General features: G+C 37.3%; 2 protein-coding genes across 2 annotated transcripts in view; one reads left to right on the top strand and one right to left on the bottom strand.

The window, feature by feature from the left end:
- The window catches only part of LOC116301439 (uncharacterized), a 46,817-nt gene extending 29,891 nt beyond the window's left edge, over positions 1-16,926 (bottom strand). The window contains exons 1-16 of the mRNA XM_031710498.2: positions 16,663-16,926; positions 16,366-16,433; positions 10,291-10,350; positions 9,617-9,738; positions 8,880-8,946; positions 8,396-8,496; positions 7,969-8,010; positions 7,410-7,463; positions 6,752-6,826; positions 5,927-6,023; positions 5,633-5,686; positions 4,930-4,967; positions 2,477-2,628; positions 2,226-2,311; positions 1,728-1,779; positions 688-857 (exon numbers count right to left, since the gene is read on the bottom strand). Coding sequence (XP_031566358.2) covers positions 688-857; positions 1,728-1,779; positions 2,226-2,311; positions 2,477-2,628; positions 4,930-4,967; positions 5,633-5,686; positions 5,927-6,023; positions 6,752-6,826; positions 7,410-7,463; positions 7,969-8,010; positions 8,396-8,496; positions 8,880-8,946; positions 9,617-9,738; positions 10,291-10,350; positions 16,366-16,433; positions 16,663-16,741 — 1,317 coding nt within the window. The 5' untranslated portion in view covers positions 16,742-16,926. The remainder of the gene's footprint in view (positions 1-687; positions 858-1,727; positions 1,780-2,225; positions 2,312-2,476; positions 2,629-4,929; positions 4,968-5,632; positions 5,687-5,926; positions 6,024-6,751; positions 6,827-7,409; positions 7,464-7,968; positions 8,011-8,395; positions 8,497-8,879; positions 8,947-9,616; positions 9,739-10,290; positions 10,351-16,365; positions 16,434-16,662) is intronic.
- On the top strand, positions 11,682-13,926 carry LOC116306068 (uncharacterized). The gene is made up of 6 exons (XM_089035245.1): positions 11,682-11,811; positions 11,902-11,979; positions 12,081-12,490; positions 12,569-12,964; positions 13,047-13,205; positions 13,275-13,926. Exons 1-6 carry the CDS (start codon positions 11,682-11,684, stop codon positions 13,800-13,802), a joined length of 1,701 nt encoding a protein of 566 aa, XP_088891371.1. The 3' UTR covers positions 13,803-13,926.
- Positions 16,927-21,509: the final 4,583 nt, after the last annotated feature.

Here is a 21,509-nt window from a genome sequence, read left to right on the forward strand (position 1 = left end):
TCCTTGTGTGTTCTTTATTTACCATTTTGATCAGTGGTACATAGACAAGTCGTATTTCATTGGCTAAAAATTTCGCGCCAACGCCAGCAAAAAAATTGCAAGTTATGCTAACTTGATCGGAGGCCTGGTGCGCGCAATACTGCAGAAATAGAACTCAATTCTGTTTGGGAAACTTTACGCACAACAGTTACGAAGTTAGACAGTGTAAAATTTAATGGTTGCGCGCAGCAACTCCACCACGTTACCGTGACAGGTGGCCATAACAATCTTCTTTTGAAATGCGTAATGGCGTATGCTCAGATGATATTTTTGGTGGAATGGCCTCTATGGAGGCTTTGCGCCATCATGTGATGACAGCTATGACAGGAAGTAGGAACAATTGAATCTTGTTTAACCTGGTTTACATTAGAAAGAATTCAGTTGCCCAGGGGAAAGATACTGTATTATTGTGCCTCCTATCATGGCTGCCATCATGTGATGGAGCAAAGCCTCCATGGACTGCTAATCGTACATCATATTTCATTTTACCGCAACAAAGGTATAGTGCAAACGTCGAACTTTCCATGCACCGAACTCATTAAAAACAATGGATATCAGGTGATAATGAGGCGGCATTCTTTGATGTAATTAAGTTCGGTGCATGGAAAGTTCGACGTTTGCCCTAGGCCTGAGATCATGAGGAGTTACCTTACAAACGCTTTGTACAATGATAGAACAAACATCACGCTCAGGTGGAGACCAGTCTTCTATAGCTTTCACACGGTATGTAAACAGGCCTGGTGTATCAGCAGTCTTGAACAAGAGACCATATTGACCGATTGACGAAAGATGATCATTTGATTTAAAGCATTTGCAGTCTGAGGTTTAATGAAATTATAACTAGAATTAGAAGCGCAATCACGTTAAAACTATATATACAAATGCTATGCGCGACGGGAAAAAAATAATCTAAAGGGTTTCTTCGCTTAGGATCCGCTTAATACTCCAGTTTCGAGTTCTCTGTTACTCAGGGTTATCCTCGATTTTGTGTAGAATATTTCATGTGTTCCAGTGAATGACTGTGGAATTTCAAATTGTTTGTATTGTTGAAGTTGTGCATTCTTTACTTTACCGTTGGTATTTGTGAATATTTAAAGACTGATTCGAGGCTAAGCAAGAGTTAATGATTATGCAATCAAGGAACACAGCAGTAAATGGGACTCGAACATGGTCTATTCACGTATTGGGCTCCATGTGGGTGAGGAAAGAGGTTACGCGTATTTAAACAAAGGTTTTTATTCTAATGGGAATGAACATGGCGCAGTGTGATCAAGGGACATTGGTGACCCAACGAATCCCACCCAGTAAAATCACAAATAGACGTGTCTCTTAATAGGCCATCTGCAGTAAACGGTCACATGTCTGTACTGGTGAGCAAAATTTTTTATTTTTATTTTAATTAGTGATTCTGTATAGCTACTTGTAAAGAACTGAATGAAACGATGTGTAACCAGTGTGTCACGAAATACAGTTTTATTACGATCACTCAAAACAGGTTGTAGAAAGTTTGCTTGCTCACCAGTATATTTCATCCATGGGAATCAAAATGTTCATTCATTTGCTCTCAGTGAATTAATCAGCATATGATTGCTAATCTGCAAAGGGTCTATTCAAAAAACTGCTCTCTGGATGGATGACAAAGTATTATTACCGTCCCGCACAGAACCGGGTGATTTTAAGAGACAAACCTGTTTCTCTAGTTCCCAAGAAGTCTTGACTGACGGCTGCGATGCGTTCTTCCTAGAAATCCGCAATAGACAAAAAGATTATTATAGATTTTTGAATATTATATTAAAAATAATTATTAATATGATATAAGATTATTAAATATTACAAACACTTCCACCCATGCATTCGTTCAATAAATAGCTAGTTTTTATAGTCGACATGTTGAATGAATTCATCATTAGTCTTTTTTGTTATATCATCCAACATGGCCGCAATGCCTTTTGTTATCTCGATCTCTTGCTAATGATTTCAAACCAGCAACAGAGCTCTCGCAGCTTTTGCTTTTATCCTCCAATTTGAGCTCCTTTGACGTCACATGCAAGAGGTCTATTGCAAGCGAGGAGGACAAACCCGGCGGGTCAAAAAAATTATCACTATTAACGGGGCTCCCAGACCAAACAGGTATCTTTTAGATGACAGTCAAATGCATGTATGGAAAGAATGCAAACGTTTTATACCTCTTTAATGAGAAAGCCACACTTATCGCTCTCTTCCTCAGTCCACATCCACCAAATTCTGTCACCCTGTTTTACACTACCGAGCTCTGTAAATAGGCATGGTAACAAATACATTAATGATAGAATATTATCGTTATTATTATTTATCTAAAGATTAAATATATAAGTAAAATACTGGTACTTATAAAGTACGCCACGAGTAGAACCCCAGGGAACCCTTGGGTTATATTCAACAGCATGACGTCACATACCTGGCTCGAATCCTTGAGGACTAATTCTAATGACGTAGTCACGTGGTTTGGTCTGTACCAGGATGATGCACTGTAAGGTAGATAATCCATTGACGCACACCACTCGATAGATACCAGGCAAGGCAAAACAGTATGATATCAGACTGGGACACCTGTGGTAGGATAGCAAACAAGGCTTATCAAAATGTAAGTGTGTGTGGTTTTACCGAATTAGCCATTCCGAGGATGACGAAAAAACTGGGTCGAGTTGGCATTGCAGTGCATTGTGGGGTTGTTTTAGGGGACATATTTCCAAGATGGCGTCTACTTCGTGAGGTAATCTCGCGCCCCGTGATTCGGCAAAGGGCTTTGTTTGGCCACTGTTTCTTCTTCGCGAGCAAATTTTAGATAATCTCGCACCGTCACTCATTAGATATTTAGAAAAGTTTTTAAAAAGCTCACCGCACGAACACGGTCGTGACACGGCAAGGCATACGCCAGACCAATTACATTGCAAGAGAATTTACTATCCATCCAATCAAATGCCCGAAACCCGACATGAACACGGCACGGGCAAAGCCACGCCAAGGTCATGGCACTGCTAGACCAAATACATTGCGTGCGGGGGAAAAATTCGCCAATCAAAATTCTAGAAAACATCACGGTCACGGTGAGTCACGCATATGGCACCGAATTTTCACAGTCATACAAAAAATGCTCTAAAAATATGTGCGTGATTTTGCATCGCGTGCCCCTTCGGTAGAGAGCACCCAAGTGATGTTGCCGAGTCGCTGATCGTATCACAAGACTAAAACATCTAGAATATCCTCTTCTGGTGGATTTCTAAAAATAATTAACTTGATAAATAGCAGACACCGAGGAGCATCAGACTTACTTAACCACCAACAGATTATCGAAAGATAAAAACGATTGAGGCAAAGTTATTATATTACTTAATTACCCCAAAACTGGTATCCTGGAAATTTAACGCATCGATGGGGGTAATGGTGGGGGCAGTGCGCACACGTTAGAGTGTGTTCAGTAGATATGAAAGATGTACAGTACTGTTGATGCTAGAATGGATTTCACTGGGCACCAATCAAAAAGTAGGAAAATCTATACTCTCCAATTACGTTGCTTTGAATGGGCAAGCCTTTTCAGTGTCATCATGGAAATGCGCGTTTTTTGTTTTTTTGTTTTTTGTTGTTTTTTTTTTTTTTTTGCAGTATGTTTTAGGGAATGAAAAATCGAAGAGAACGAGCCAGCAAGGAAAAAAGAAACTTCGAGAAATAAGTGAGTCAACGTGAGACAAACCACAATCCCCTCGCATGGCGGGAAGCCCATTAAGCGACAACCATATTAATTACATCAACACAATCAATAAATGATCAAACGAGACACCCAAATAACCAAACAATAAGAAACTATGAATAGCTCATCACTTGACACAAGGCAACGCTAAACAATACAGATTAAGAAACACCTGCACGCATATCAGTGGTATTGGAAAGAAAAGATGTGGTATAACCCCATGCAATGATATAGATGAATGAAAAAATACCCCTGTAAAGGACGTAGGGGTATCATACGACAGGACTATTAGTCTGTACCAACAGACATTGAAGAGATGTGTTATAGTACTAGACAACAAGTACACCTGTAAGGGACGCAGAGGTTATCATACGACAGGACTATTAGTCTGTACCAACAGACATTAAAGAGATGTGTTATAGTACTAGACAACACCTACACCTGTAAGGAACGCAGAGGTTATCATACGACATTACTATTAGTCTATACCAACAGACATCAAAAAGATGTGTTATGGTACTAGACAACAAGTACACCTGTAAGGAACGCAGAGGTTATCATACGACAGGACTATTAGTCTGTACCAACAGACATTAAAGAGATGGGTTATAGTACTAGACAACAAGTACACCTGTAAGGGACGTAGAGGTTATCATACGACAGGACTATTAGCCTATACCAACAGACATTAAAGAGATGTGTTATTGTACTAGACAACAAGTACACCTGTAAGGGACGCAGAGGTTATCATACGACAGGACTATTAGTCTGTACCAACAGACATCAAAGAGATGTGTTATAGTACTAGACAACAAGTACACCTGTAAGGGACGCAGAGGTTATCATACGACAGGACTATTAGTCTGTACCAACAGACATTAAAGAGATGTGTTATGGTACTAGACAACACCTACACCTGTAAGGGACGCAGAGGTTATCATACGACAGGACTATTAGTCTGTACCAACAGACATTAAAGAGATGTGATTTGGTACTAGACAACACCTACACCTGTAAGGGACGCAGAGGTTATCATACGACAGGACTATTAGTCTATACCAACAGACATCATCTAAGTGGCATTCAATGAGTTCACCTTTGAAGCGCAAAACCAACAGACATCAAACATGCCGCGCTTTTTTAAACGATGCTAATAATAGTACCTATCTGGCTTGGTTTTCCCGCGGGGTCTTGATGAAACCTAGTATTAAAAAAATACGTTGAGAATTGATAATGAAACCGGCATAATGCCGTCTATTCTCCTAAATGGTGGAAATGGTCCATGGATTTGGCCGTCTATATTGGTCGCCTAATGCGCTCTAGCAGCACTGTTTGTTAGGAATTGGAATTTAACAGCATGGGGCTCGAGGTTTCAGCGATATTACCAAGCGTTGTTGTTTATAACTTTCTCTGATCTAATAAACCTTTTAAGCTTGGGCATAACATTTACCCATTTCACGACACGTATCATTCCGAAGAAAATAAGATTCTTTGTTTAAGTTGTATCAATATTCGTGTGTCTTCTCATGCACGACCGTTAAACAAAAAATGGTACTCTAGAGAATGACACGTGGTCTGAAATGGGAAAATATCGAGCCCAAGCTAAAAAAAGTATAATGGTATAGAATTGAAATAATTGAACTTCGCCATAGTCAATACGATATGCGAATTTTTATGCGTGAAATTTTCTCTGCGCGCTACCGTTGCTTCTCGTAACACTTCTCTCGTGTTATCCCAACCCCCCGCGTGCTTTATGACTGCACACAGCACGCGCGCGCGTTTTCTATTCTTTATCAGTAACGTAATTTATTTGCTTTTTGCGTTTGTTTGATCAAATTTTGGTTTCAAAATAAGAAATATACTCACCAAAACGCCACCATCTTCAGATTTCACCATCAAGTGCGAACTTCCATTATTTTTCTAAAAACATTATTTTTTAATAAATATGGGAGGTTTGGTATCTGGATTTAGGGCAAAGACATTTCATTCAAACTAAAGAGATCTACTTTCATCTGACGGGACCCAATTTTACTGTAGGGGTGGGGGAACCAGGAATTCACTACAAGAACATGAATGACTTGTTAAGATCTCACAAAAAGGGGGGTTCCATGGAACCCACAGAACCACCCCTGGATCGGCCACTGACTTGTCTGTACGCACCTTTGGCAGTCCCTGTTGCACCCATATCCTGTCTCCCACAAATCCATTTATAAAAGACGGCTCAGCTCTGTGCTCAAGAAACTTGATTGAATGTTCCCTAAGAGAAAAAGAAAAATGGGAACCATTCATGGAACATGCATATATAGTGTGACAGTTGTGGATCCAGGATATTTTCAAAGGGATGGTTGTTACTCCGCTAGAAAGTCAGTATAGCTTACTATCAATAGATGTCACTTCCAGTAATAGAGACCTTTACCACGACGTTATTGCTAGGTACCGCAACACCAAATTGCAGTTCGACGTCAGGCGTTTTCCGTCAAACTTTCCGCGACATTTAGCAGGGCAACATAACAAAGTTGTTGCTAGAATAGCCGCTATATTGAATTTCATTGACGCTGAGCGTTTCTCTGTGTTTGCGGTCGTGTTTTTGCGCCTGATCCCTAGCGGTTAGAGGTTGGCGGATGCTAAAGGTATTATTAGATGTATTTTGACTGGGCGGCAACTAACATTCAGAAGCTTGGAGGATTTTGGAAGATGTATGTGTATCTTGATTTCTGGTGTCAGGCAGTAGAAATAGTCAGATTTATTTTGACTTAACAGTTGCTCGTTGCAATTAAATTGCCCCCGAGTCAACTCCAAAAAGCCATGTGATTGATAGTAAGCAATATAGCTTCATCTTTAGACTTAAAATTCACCTTTATTCTTCTTTCTCTTTCTTCTTCTACTCATTATTCCCCCTGCACCCCTCCTCTAGATCCACCCCTGCAAAGGGGGTGTTTACCAACCCAACCCAATCCAATCCAAATAAATCATATCACAATGTACCTGGCTGTCTGTAGAACCTTGATGATACACAGCTGGTCTTGAGTTTCTCCAGTAAAGTAATATAAACCTGGTTTTCTGTGTCATTTAGAAAGACATGTGGTAAGAACACAAACATCCATGACTTAAGTCTAGTTGTATTGTCGTCAGTACTTTCGTACAAACTACCCCGTATGTTCAGTGTCAATTACCATCAACCTTATTAAGCCCTGTAACAACCTCTTAGAAGATGTCATAATATCAATGACAGGGGTTTCCTACAGTATGACTGCATATCACATGGTACCATTGTTATGACATAGAGTTGATGTCATCATTTAACTAGTCGCAGTAGTAGGATATAAGATATGCGTTAATATCAAAGGCAGGGGTATCCTATGACTGCATGGCACATGGTACCATTGTTATGACATAGAGTTGATGTCATCATTTAACCAGTCGCAGTAGTAGGATATAAGATATGCGTTAATATCAAAGGCAGGGGTATCCTATGACTGCATGGCACATGGTACCATTATTATGACATAGAGTTGATGACATCAATTCTAACCAATGCCAGCACAGTCTGTAGGATCACTGTTTATCAAATCAAGTGCTTCAGTTAAGGCATTGGACATCAATGTAATACCATTAGTATTACAGTACTTTGACTGCAACTTACTCAAAGCTTTCTGTATATGTGTAGACATTTCCCTGGTCAGTATTACAGGTAATACTACAAACAAACAAAAAAGAATTACAATGTCACATAAAATGTATATTATACACTCACCTAAAATTTTAAAATTAACACAGTTAACAAAGACAATTTCGCATGCAGTGCTTTTTGTGTGTGGCTGCCTTTGCTTCCATCCATTTTTGATTGACAGAATGAAAAGTTTTGATTGACAGAATACAAACCTTAACAAAATTAAGCTCAATTAACATAACAATCTTTACAGTGTTTCACAGCTCTAACAAAAGTGGATTTTTGGGACATCAATCAAGGCATTTTCTACAAGTCAGTAGTCTATTTTGGCCTTCAGGTTCATGGCATTCCATAGGCAGGTGCATTTGAAAACATTTTATTTTCCAAAAATGTCTTGGATTCAACACTTTGATTGACACCCAACAAAACCCTTTTTTGTGGCTATGGCAAATGGTACAATTTCACTTGTGTTATACGATGAGAAGCAATGTAAGATTGACAATAGGACATGACTGTACTGTCAAATACTTACTTCAAATTCGAAAATGCAACTCCACCATGTTTTGAACAGTACCTAAAAATTAAGAAGACACCATTAAAAACTCAGTGATTCCCAGACCCAAATTAGAGATCCAATCTGTCAAGTATAACCAGGACCATAGCCACTTTGAGGCAAGCAAGTTTTGGGTTAATCATTCTTATTTAAAACCAAGTGTCCTAATGTATACACCTCTCTTTGGGCACAGCTTTAAACAAATAGAATAATTAAAAAATAAAGACAGTGTTGCCTCAGTAAAATATCATAAATATCCCTCAAAATTATGAAAATAGCATTTCCGAGGGCCTTAATTTTAATATTATCCGAGGTCGCATGCCACTGAACCCTCTCCTTCCTCCTGCCCTTGCTGCTCGTTTGCCTGGGTAAACAATTAGGTATGGTTACAACCCTGATAACTTACTCTATTTTCTTCAAAGTTCCCTTTCCAGATTCCCACTTCCATGTTATTGATTCTCCTTCATTGATCTCAACAAAATTAGGTTCAAACCTCTGGTCTGTTACCTGAAAAACACATTATTTAGTACATGTATGTGTTAAGGATTCTTCAATAAATAAAGTAATTTTGGTCTCTTCTCGATGCTTTTTTTCATATCTCTAGTTGTCTTGAAGTTCTTTTATTAATAACAAACAAATAACCCTTTTTTATTTTAGGGATATACCTCTGATTAAACAATCTCTGGGCTGATCTAAGTCAGGGCAAAGATTACTAACAGATCAAATCATAATTTAGCTTGTTAGGTTTTGTGGAGGAAGGAAAACCAAAAAACCCAGAGAGGTTTGACAGTAGTTAAATAGCATCTTTCAAAATCAACAACATTTCCAAGTTCCAACAACAAGAAATGTTTATAATATCTTTGCCTGACCTACATGTATTTGGTGCTTACTTTGATAGTCTCTTGTGGAGCTGCTAGGACTTTGATAGTTGTGGTTCTCAGACTAGAATGTCCTTCACTAAGTGTATGGAAACAAGAAAATTATGATTATTAACTAGCATTTAAGAAACATTTTATTCTGATATAAAGAGAATAAGAGAAAAATATCAATATGCCCTTGGCAGGAATCCAAACCACGTCTTCGGTATTCCAGTCCGATGTGCTAACCACTACACCACAAGGACCAACCACGCTGGTAACGCAACCGGAATATGAAATGTAGGGTACTCGTGAGGATCCCAGAGTGATATTTTTAATCTATAGGTAAGTTGAACACCGTAAATATGTACTCAAAGAATAGACATAGTGTAGTAGTAATAAATTATGCATTCGGTGTGTGTAATGAAATAGAGAGAATAAGAGAAAAATATCAAATGCCTTTGGCGGGAATTGAACCTATGTCTTCTCTCTATTTCATCACACACACCGAACACATAATTTATTACTGCTATTCTGATATAAAATATTTCATTCAATTCTGTTCCTTCCATTTTATTTCTAATTATTGTAATTCTAAGGAACAAAAAAGCCTGATATCTCATATCTTAGTTTTATCAATAATTGTAGTCAGAAAGCTACAGGCTCTTTTTTATCGGCTGCCTTATTTATTGGGTTGCAAAACCTGTTAGGTATTTTAAAAGCTGTCCACCCAGGAGTGGTAAATGATCTTTTTTAGATAATGAACAAACCTTATAAAGTAGTAAACTCCAGGGGCTACAATCTCAACTTCAAAGTTACCAGCAGGACATAACTGGCCACTGCACAGCCCATGGGGGACAGGGACGGGTTGACCTGACTCACTAAAAGTTACCTAGACACATATGGATAAAATTAATGATATTTTGTGATGAAAATTCAGGATAGAAATTAATCTACAAGAAAATTAATAGGAATGGATGTATTTTTCACAAATTTATAATCTTAATGATGGTTATTGAACTGAGTGTAGTGGCTTGAATGATGAATGGTTGCAAAACTGCACAACTCATAGCACAATAGTTATACTTATAATGTTAAATGCATTCTGGATAGGTTGTTGAGCCAGATGCCAATTCCACACTCCAGGAAATAACAAACCTATTTAACTTGAGTGTCATATTTTCCCATTTCAGACCATGTGTTATTAACTAGAGTGTTGTTTCTTTGTTTGATGGTTGTACATGACAATTTTAATTGTATTAAAATACACATGAATGAGGTAAAACAAAGAATCTTATTTTGAAGAAATTACATGACACATGGTCTAAAATGAGAAAACAGTACACCCAAGGTAAAGAGGTCTATATTTATAAACACACCTGTACACGTACAGACACAGGTGAAGAAAGAATTGGGGGAAACACTGCTTCCTCCAGCACATTACCTGTCTTATGTTGTGATGCAGTTCTGAATTCTCAGAACTGGTCCAATTCCACTGGATAACCTGAAAAAAAATAATTCAAAATAAGACTGAAAGTGAAAAATGATTCTTTTATTTCCAGGCTTCGGAAACCAATTTGTGTAGGGTAACACTTCTTGTGAATAAAAAAAACACTTTAAAATGTTTTGATTACAGTGTATGTATTACTAAAATAATGTTAAACCATTGGCAGAGGCTAAAAAATATCTATCACACATTGTTTTTACTCTTGAGCATATGTTGTTCAAATAAACAATAGCTGTTGTTATAGTAATTGAGCCTGCAATGAGAAATTCTTTTGTATTAAGAATGATACAAGTGAGGCTATCGTGCCGATGGTATCCGATTATTTCGCCTACGCATCATTTCGCCTACCGAAGTTCGCCTACGCTTTATTCGTTTCGCCTACCAAAGTTTACTTAGCTATAATTACACTGTTTCTTTTCGATTTCCGAATAAATGTTTGTTTGTTCACACTATCTTTAGGAGGGGTTTTAATGAAATATTATGAGAGAAACATAAGAGAACGTCGAGAATGACTACAAGACTTCGTGACAACAAACCCGTGACTAACAACAGTGTACTTCGATCGACAACTCGTGCTCGTCAAACCATTAGATTTTCGAATAAATCTTTGTTCCCTCACCAAAATCTTTATCAAAAACACGAATATCTTATCTTTAGGAAGGTTTTTAATGAAATATCTAGGAGAGAAACATAAGAGAACGTCGCGAATGACTACAAGACTTCGTGACAACAAACCCGTGACTAACAACAGTGTAGTTCAATCGACAACTCGTGCTCGTCAAACCATTAGATTTTCGAATAAATCTTTGTTCCCTCACCAAAATCTTTATCAAAAACACGAATATCTTATCTTTAGGAAGGTTTTTAATGAAATATCTAGGAGAGAAACATAAGAGAACGTCGTGTGAGTGAAAAGTGTCCCCAATTAGTGCGAAAGCGCTAGAACGACTAGACACTTAAATAAAAAAGTGATTTAAAAGTGATTTTTTGACTACAAGACAGACGCGAACGTCTTATTGTTTGTGAGAACAATCCTGTAAGACTCGTTAAAGGTGTGACTCAACCTCTGCTTGATTTCAATAGGCAGATTTCAATGCGTTGTTAACCTATTGTTGTAATTATGGAAGTGAGAAATGTCTTGACCGCTTACTTCGTGATAAAGTTAATTGAACGATTGAATAGAAACGAAACCAGCCAATGAAATTTGTTATTTTAAAAAAGTTTCGATCCGACCGCGTAGTATTAAAGCAAGTAGACATTAAGGATGATCACTTAATCTTAAAGAAAAACTGAGTTTACAGCTAAGCGAATTCGAGTGACAATTTATTATGGAAAGTGAAAAGTGTATCATTTGTGAGTTACCTGTTTCTGAAAGTGATGATGCTTGGTTCATTGGTCGGTCAAATGGTGGTATTGGCTGTTGGCAACATGGAACCTGCACAAATGATGACTTGAGTGGTAAGTGTTATTTTGGATGCTACTTCATTTCTTTCTTTTCGAATTTGTTTTGTATATATATATATTGATCGGTGGTTTTATTTACTTAACACTCTGAATGTGCCGACCAAGATCGAGTAACCGATTGGACTGACGCAGAAACCAGTGACATCCCAGACAGCATTTTAGGTTAATATTTTTCCTTATAAGCTTAGGTGCTATTCAAAATAATTACAATTTATTACTCCAGCCTCTTGTCAGTTTTCTCATTTCGTTTTCATTCTTTTCAGATGCCCCTGCACAAGGAGATCACGTCGTGAATGAAATTGGGGAGTCGACTTTCGAAGAGGCCAGCCGACTTGATGAAAGCCTTTATGACGAATCAGTGGTAGGCACTACGTACGAAGTAGTTGAAGCCGGTAGTAAGAGAAGTGGACGGAGACTAATAGACAATCTTGGTTTCACATACAACGTGCGATCTAAGCGGACGTATGCAACGTATTGGCAGTGCACGGTACGCCCAAAAGGCAACCAGTGCAAGGCCACTGTCATCGAAAGAGAAGGTGTGTTTACCCAGGGACTTGGTGTACATAATCACCCGCCTCAATCAGGAACCTTGCTGGCAACCAAGATAGTAAAAAAAGTGAAGGAAAAGGCTGTTGAAGAGAAGTTTAAATCCGCCAAAGTAATTGTGGAAGAGGTAACTTTGCTAAACGCATATATTCTCTTCTTACAGTGTAAACAATATTAATTTCCCTTGCTTTTTCTTTCTTTCTAGGTTCTTCTAAATGAGTTAACAGACAGTCCCTGCGAAGCCCTCCCAGCACCAGAAAACATTGCTCAAGCAGCGAATCGTCTAAGAAAGAGCCTGCGACCAGCTGATCCCAAAGACCTGATGGATTTTGAATTGGATCTCCAAGCACTTCCTCAGGAATTCCTTCGAGCTGACATCAAACTAAGGAATCGTCGGCACTTGGTGTTCGCCTCAGATGCCCAACTTCGATTCCTATCATCTGCAAGGACGTGGTATATCGATGGTACATTTAAAGTCGTCCGTCGGCCATTCACTCAGCTCCTATCCATAAATGCCTTCGTCAAATCCGGCGACAACGCAAAACAGCTTCCCCTGGTTTTTGTTGTTATGTCGGGAAAGAAGAAGAAGGATTACAAAAAGGTATATCAGATTGTGAAACACAAACATGACAAATATCGTCAATGATTGACTCGAACTAAACATATTTCTTTTTTTATTGTAGGTTTTACAAGAAATTATCGGCCTTTTGCCACAGGAGCCATCTGTACGAAAAGTTACACTAGATTTTGAAAAAGCAGTATGGGCAGCCCTGAAGATTGTTTTACCAGAAGTAGGGCTTCAAGGATGTGCGTTCCACTGGACGCAGGCTATATGGAGAAAGGTAAAAGTGAAATCATAGTAATGCGATATTTTTGAGATAGATTTACTTATTATTCTTTTGTTTTTACAGATACAAGAACTTGGTCTTCAGCCCGCATACCAGCAAAACGAACTTATCTACAAGTACTTGAAAAAGATCATGGCCCTTCCTTTCCTGCCCCATAACGAGATTCCTCGCCAGTTTTATAGACTGCAGACGCAAGCTAACGGAAGAACCCTACAAGAACTATGCCAGTATGTGGACGATCAGTGGATATCTTCGACCATCCACGAACCCAAAGAGTGGAGTGTTTTTGGTCAGCCTATTAGGACCAATAATGACCTTGAAGGATGGCATCATGCTTTGAACCGGCGGGCCGGGAGAAGTCACCTTCCCTTTTATGAGTTAGTTGAGCTACTCCATAACGAAGCTAGGGTATGTGAACTCAGCGTCAAGTTGATCAGCAGTGGCAAGCTCAAGCGAATTCAAAAGAGAAAGTATCGAAATCTACAAAGGAAAATATTTGACTTATGGGAGAAATTTGAAAGTAATGAAAAATCAGCGGTCCAACTGTTGAAAGCCTGCTCTGCCCTGAATGGCCCCTCTAGAAGTCAATAAACCCATATAGATATTATATCTATATAAGGAATATTTTAGAAATAAACTTAATACATTTGATAAATGTCAATAATCAAAATTTTGTAAAGAATCTTCGATAATAAAATTGGTTAGTTATTACAAATTGAGTTGATTATCGACTGCCTGTGTATAATAATGAATGGAATGTAAGCACGAGTTGTCGATCGAACTATTTTGTTGTCACGAAGTCTTGTAGTCATTCGCGACGTTCTCTTATGTTTCTCTCCTAGATATTTCGTTAAAAACCTTCCTAAAGATAAGATATTCGTGTTTTTGATAAAGATTTTGGTGAGGGAACAAAGATTTATTCGAAAATCTAATGGTTTGACGAGCACGAGTTGTCGATTGAACTACACTGTTGTTAGTCACGGGTTTGTTGTCACGAAGTCTTGTAGTCATTCGCGACGTTCTCTTATGTTTCTCTCCTAGATATTTCATTAAAAACCTTCCTAAAGATAAGATATTCGTGTTTTTGATAAAGATTTTGGTGAGGGAACAAAGATTTATTCGAAAATCTAATGGTTTGACGAGCACGAGTTGTCGATCGAAGTACACTGTTGTTAGTCACGGGTTTGTTGTCACGAAGTCTTGTAGTCATTCGCGACGTTCTCTTATGTTTCTCTCATAATATTTCATTAAAACCCCTCCTAAAGATAGTGTGAACAAACAAACATTTATTCGGAAATCGAAAAGAAACAGTGTAATTATAGCTAAGTAAACTTTGGTAGGCGAAACGAATAAAGCGTAGGCGAACTTCGGTAGGCGAAATGATGCGTAGGCGAAATAATCGTGAAGTGCCGATACAATGCTTGTTGTCTCATTTGCATCTCATTTGCATGCATCCATAATAACTGCTATTGTGAGGTGTAGGGTGCTAATAAAGCAGGTTTGACCATACATTTGTTTATCTTTCTCTTTCCTTCCTATTCATCCATCGTTAATCCATCCAGCCATTTGTCAATTCGTTCATTCATTCAATCATTCATCTATTCATATAAGCTATTTATTCATTCATTCATTCATTCATACTTCCTTGCTTCCTTCATTTGTTTGCTCCTTTGTTTGTTCATTCCTTCGTTCCATCCATCTCCATATACTGTATATCTTTTATATCTCTAGCTCTCATCCTCTATATATTCCCTCAGACTCAGTGATTATTATAAATATTTACCTTGCCGCTTGAAGACTAGCGGCTCAATAAATATTCCACCAATAATCACTTTGTCTTCAATTCTGTGATAATTGTTAAATAGTCTGAGGATGTTATTCACTGAACATTAAGCAGCAATTAATTACTACAACTACTTAGCTGTTGCTTTTCATTCTTCATATTGTTGATTAATGGCGTGAAAATAACACATGCTATTGACACATTTATAAAAATGCTCCAAAGCATTTCATAAAATTCACGTAATGAGTAATATCTTAATGAGTAATAATAAGTGCTTTTTGGATGAAGATGGTTCAAAGATTTCAAAGACCAGACAGCAATTCTGTGCCAGCCACTCTTCAATAAACTTTTTGATTTAGTTTACTTTAAGAGTGGGAGCTGAAATCCAAAAAAATTGAGAATCTTGACCATAAAAAATTATAAAAAATTATATGTCAAAGACGAAGTGAATATCAGGAAATATTTACCAAGATGCGAGTCTTCAAGGGGAGAGGAAAAGATTCCAATGAAGCAAATGATGATTAGTTTGTTTTGTTTTTTAAATTTTTATTTTATCTCTGCAAGTGGTACAAGTCGACAAACCAGCAGGCGTGAGAGCGCTATATTCACCTGTAGGTGAGCATAGCAGCATAAGACGTAAATCATAATCATAATCGTGAAGTTTCGGCCAAATTGAACTTCATCCAAGTAGCGCACTTCAATTGTTCAGTCAATAAATTTATAAAAATATTTCTTGCCAATATTTTTTAAAGAAAAAAAAATCATATATCTTTAAAAAAATTTTGTTTGATTATTATTTATTTTTTTACTGAAATGCTGAGCCTTGTGAATTTTTATTTATATCAAAAATGAGATATTTTCAGCATCAATTATTATTAAACATTTGTAATTTATAAATACAATTTCGTTCATTCGGTCCCAATTTTCAACGTTTTATATCTTACTACATTTATGATATGCGAAGCTTATAAGCTTATAAGCTTCTTGAAGAAGGTTTTACCTCCAGTATCTATTTAAAAGCATTTCAATTCTAAATATTCATCGAGTTTTACCATCAAATATAGAATCGATGAAGATTTTCCGATTTTCTGTTTTCGAACTCAAATTTCACAGCTATAAATAAATACGTTGAGTCCAGTTTTTCATTTCCTAAATTATCTTTTAATGAAAACCCTACATCCTTCCAGCAAAGCCTAAAATAATTGCACTGGATGGAAAATTTACGACATGATCGTTTTTGTAGAATTGTTTTTTTAATTACTACTATTTTTATAAAATGTTTTTCTCAAAATTAAGTTTAGAAATTAAGTTATTAGTTATTAGTCATGACAGTTTTTCTCACATGAAAATATTTTAAATTTATTATCCTACCTGTCCAGAAAATACAGTTATGTCTGAGGGAATAAACGCTGTAGAAAGCACTTGGATATTCACAGGATCTACAACAAAACATACTTTAAAATGTTAAAGAAAAGAAAAGAAAAAACAGCAATTTTAATCCCTAATCGTCCTCGTTAACAACAATCCAACCAAATCACACGCGCCAAAACATTCCATAAAAACACACAAAAACACATAAAAACAAATCATTAACAACTAGATATTAATACAAACTAATAAATACCCACTAGCTGTAATATCAAAGAAGACATGCGAGTTATTTAGTACCTTTTTTCGAAGGTTTCTTGCCGACTTTCAACTTGGTGTTGTCTAAACTCTTCGGTCGACTACTCACCGCTACTCCCATAATTATATGCTAAATATCGCCTTCTTTTTTCTTTAAGTGGAGATATTCAACCCTCTGATTTAAGGCCAATATCTTGAAGATGTTCTCCATGGGTAGTTAGCCTTCGAGCGGGGTTCTAAATGTGAAATATCGTTAAGTATTTTAGGAGAATTAACTGCCATGTTCCTCCCGCCATTGTTTATTTTATCTTTACTTACAGACCGCTTGACGTCTGTCTCCATGGGATTCGATCCACTCAATCTGAGTAACAGTTAGGGAGGGGTGGGAGGGGAGAAATTAACTACCCAGGGGCAGGTTGTACGAAGGGTGAAGTAACACTATCCGATGGATAAATCGATGCTGTTATCCAATAAATTTATCCACCCTTCGTACAACCGGACCAGATCTGTATTTTGATCATAATAATGATAAGATGTTCAGAGGTGATGATGAGCAAGGTAGATAGAAGATCATACCGAAGATGACCAAAAATATTGATGATATTGATTATGATGACGACGAACACTTATAAACTTATAATGATTATTTAAAACATTATGACTTCGATCATGATAAACGATAAACATATTGATTAGTATGAGTACGGATGATGACGACGATGATAGATGATGACGGTAATCGTGAGGAAAAAAGACTTCTGGGTCCAAAGCGAAAAAATCTATAAAGATGTTGTTTTGTTTGTTTTTTTTTTTACTTTTTCTTCGTCACAGGATTTATTGTCCACCAATTTAAAGGGAAGAATAAATCATTGAGAACAAATTTGCTTTATTTTAGCGGTTTTTGTGAGCTACTGGATCCGGAAAAACGTCACAACTCGAAAGCTTTAGCTATACTATAGACCTCTTTCACTGAGTTTCGAGAGGAAATGTTGCCGGAGACAAAACAATGGATGTTTATTGCATAAAAAAAGACGGCCTATAATTTTGTCCCCCAGAACAATTCCTCTAAGAAATCAATGCAAGGACTCTATTGAGCATGATCTCCATACTCACTCCCCCGATCCAAGTTCCATCCATGTTACCACGCGTGGGCGATAAATGACGTCATGTTCAATTCAGATACACAAGCATCGATAAGGATAAAGAAGGATAGACTGGAAAAAAAGATGCGACAGATAATCTTCGATACATCACGAAACGGGAGATTAACTCGAGTGCTAAAAGGATAGCTTTTGAATTGAATAATCAGCCTTTATTAACCCATTCTCATCCAAACGATCAAAGATAATCATGCAAACACCCACGTTATCCCAAGATAAAATTTCATTCAACAATTATGCTAACTGTTAATATATAATCCCGCCATTTTCCTTCCAAAAAGCAGACTATTCATGATCACTGTCTAAGAATCGACATATGTACCGAGAGGTATGTGTTGTTAAAGATTGAAAGTTGTATGAAGTGATCATGGAGTAAAAAACGGGCCCGGCGACGACCCTTCTTAGTTCCAGCCTGAAGTCTGTCATGTACGAATCACAAAGATTTTCTAATGGCTACTAGTAAATGCGGCGCTTTCAACGTGACCTTAAATATCATCAGTTGCACACATTGGCTTTTTCAACTAGCTCTAAGTTTAAATACCCTTTACTTTCAGAGCATCAGTGAAGGGAGGGGTGAAGTGCGCGATAGCACTAGTTCCGTGAAAGATAAGTGACGATGACAAAGAGGGAAAAACCAATGCCGACCAAAAGGATACTTGACAACAATTTTTTAGGTACAATGCAAACGACAAGGGAATAAAGAGAGTTAAAATAAGCTAAAGATTTTAACCAATCCTTCCATGGCCGCTCCCCTTCACCGCTCCCCTTCCCCTGGGATACCTGCATACGCTAAGGCGCCGTACGGACTTCGGATCCGACCGCATTAAGGCCTAACATCTCCGCTTAGATCTAGAATACGCAAGCTTCTTCGAGCCCGAAGACATCAGGGGAGAGAATTGTCGGCCCTCATACCATATCGGCTACTAATCCCATGTTGTTATCTGCAACACATACGTAAATGGGTGGGTGATCTTAGGTGAATTATTTCTTTAAAGTGGAGAACTGCACATGAACTTATTTCTTTCTTTCTTTCCCTCTCTCTTTCTTTCTTTCTTTCCTTCTTTCTTTCTTTCTTTCTTTCTTTCTTTCTTTCTTTCTTTCTTTCTTTCTTTCATTTCTTTCTTTCTTTCTTTCTTTCTCAGTCTTCGCATATCCAAACTTTTCCCTCTATAAAATAACTCTCAAGCTATACAGACCCTTCGCAGCGATTCCCATACGGCGCGGACTCCATTTGACTGAAAAGCTCAGTTATCTTTGGACGATTGTGAATTGCTGCAAGGGGTTTATTTCCAGGACAACCAACTGAATCTTGCAATTTCTTTACAAATCAAGCTTCAAGCATCATTTCAATAGGTTGTTACCAATAGACGTCACTTCCGGTAATAACTGCGTTTTTAATGGCTTGTAGAGTCTTGGAGGTTATTTTGATCTCTTGTTTTGGTTTCATGTCGTAGAAATAGTCAAATACAAAAGTTTGAATACTTATTTTGACATGTTTTGACTTAACATCCACTAGTTGCCCCTCAGTCAATCGCTTGTTTGCCCCCCAGTCAACTCCAAAAGCTCACGTGATTGATAGTAAGCAATTGGCATAATTACAAATCATTGCGTCACTTCCTTCTTAGTCAATCCCAGTACTAAAATTGAGTAATGGACCATTGAATCCGAGAGGTACTCAAAACGAGTTGATCAAAATACAAACAAACCTGGTATGCATGACTCATGACTATGAATCATAAAAGATGCGAATGATTCGTGTGTGTAAGATATCATTATTAATATTAAATATTATACTAGCATCAAAAGGTTTAAGTTAAATGTAGGGAGTTCTTCAAATCTTATTTGGATGTCATGGAAAGGTGCAACTCTCTGATCACTGAAAGGGCGGCATGCATTAGTTGACAATACCCAAACATCTCTTTTGTTCGCCTTAATAGCTCATATCCAAAACAGACCTTGCATGTATTTTGGCGTTAAATATCACAGCTATAGAGGGGCCGTAACCTATATTAGTACCTTGGTTATCCATTGTCTTAAACTTAGAGTCTATTTTATGGTTTTATTTCATGAAGGGATTAAAACTATTACAAGTTATCAAAGTGCCTTTGTTTGTCGGCTGTTCAAACAATACATACCACGTGTGAGCATCATTCACCATGTTGTGGGAACTTTCGGCGCAGTGATTTTCTTTCCTCGATTCAATAGAAATGATTATACTTAGAGCTTTCAACTCATTAAAACTTTGTAAAACTCTGTGTTTTATTCAAGTACAGATTGTGGAAATTTGTATATATCTTGATTTTAATCGTTCTTAAGAGTCATAATTGAGTTTTTGGTTATTTATTTTGATTTGATCATGAAATCAGATTTATAGGCGTTAATTGTCAATGATCCAGATCAGCACATGTTTAGATCAAGTTTTATGTCTTGCAATAAATTTTTTAACTTATTCAAAGTTAACAAAGTTATACACGCTCCAAAATTAAGCCACTTTGGACTCGTAAATACAGTTGTAGGAAAATTAATCTAAGCATTTTACGTGTTGCTGGTTACCTAACCTTGTGACGTCACGGCATTAGTACTTGTAACTGACGTAGATATTGAGGTCAATGTGCAAAGATCGTTAGTTGTTTGTAAGAGGGCAAAAACCGTAGAACATTTGATTCGGATGTGAAGATGGCGGAGATTGATAAAGTGATAATTGTATCAGTGAATGACTATGGAAACAGGCGGTTACAATGTGTATTTTTATCTACTCAATAGTCGATTATTGGCTATAAAATTTGTTTAAGGTCTGCAGCTATTGAAAGGGTAAAAAGCACCTTGCGTAAACAAAGAAAAAGCAAATGAATGAAGACTATGACAAGATGGAAAAAAGGATAGAAAAGAAAAGATTTCAGCACGAAAAGACCTTTCAATTGACGTTCTTTGGTTGAAGGCAATAATCTATCTAAGGTGAGGCTTATCGCGTGTTTATATTAGATTATACACTGTAAAAAAAATACAAAACAAAAGATAAGAAAACAATGGAATTAAACAGATATTCAAAAGTGTACATATTCGTCGGTTTGTAAACGCTAACAAAGCAAAGTTTAAAAACTACATAAATCCTTGCAACACTGGCAAAAAAACTCCCTACCACTGAAGAAATATTCAGTTGACAGTTATCTTACAGTCAAATTGGACATCAGAATAGTATTTGGTCTCGTTTTTTGACAGTAAGAGGGTAGAAAAGAAATATCGAAATGAATGAAGAATATTTCTTTCTTTTTATCGATTTTTCTTTTTTGTTTCTGTTTGCATTGCGTGTGTATTGGAGGTCACTTTGATACGGAAACCCAGTCAGAAACGAAGAACGACTACAGGAAAATAAAGCGGCCTCTTAAACTAAAATAAGATAAGAGCGTTGGTTAGTGACCCTGGGTATGAAGAGTATAACTCGTGAAGCTGTGAACACGCAAATTAGTGTTGCGTTCACACTGCGAAACAGTCCATTAAATCAACTCAAAACCTGCATATCTCGTTGTTGTTGATAATGAACTACTGGTCGCTGTATTATTGTGCTGTCAGATTTGAGTGTCGTTTATTGGGAGACGCTGTGGAGTGTATCAAAGCTTTGGCAAATAGAAAAGATATATCTAGGAGTTCATATCGCAGTACCCCAGCACGTGGTAGACGCATTGTCCATGCGGATGGTCTATGGTTAGAGATAGATGTAGAGGAAAGGAT

Source organism: Actinia tenebrosa, unplaced genomic scaffold (genome assembly GCF_029948245.1).
Source record: "Actinia tenebrosa isolate PJP-AT-01 unplaced genomic scaffold, QUT_ActTen_1.0 PGA_scaffold3__52_contigs__length_22856419, whole genome shotgun sequence".
NCBI lineage: Eukaryota > Metazoa > Cnidaria > Anthozoa > Actiniaria > Actiniidae > Actinia > Actinia tenebrosa.

Bases quoted from the DNA above. Each gene is read 5' to 3' on its own strand.
- LOC116306068 (XM_089035245.1), top strand. From the start codon at position 11,682: ATGGAAAGTGAAAAGTGTATCATTTGTGAGTTACCTGTTTCTGAAAGT. The intron at 11,812-11,901 runs GTAAGTGTTATT...TATTTACTTAAC, and splicing joins CACAAATGATGACTTGAGTG to ACTCTGAATGTGCCGACCAA. The intron at 12,491-12,568 runs GTAACTTTGCTA...CTTTCTTTCTAG, and splicing joins CCAAAGTAATTGTGGAAGAG to GTTCTTCTAAATGAGTTAAC.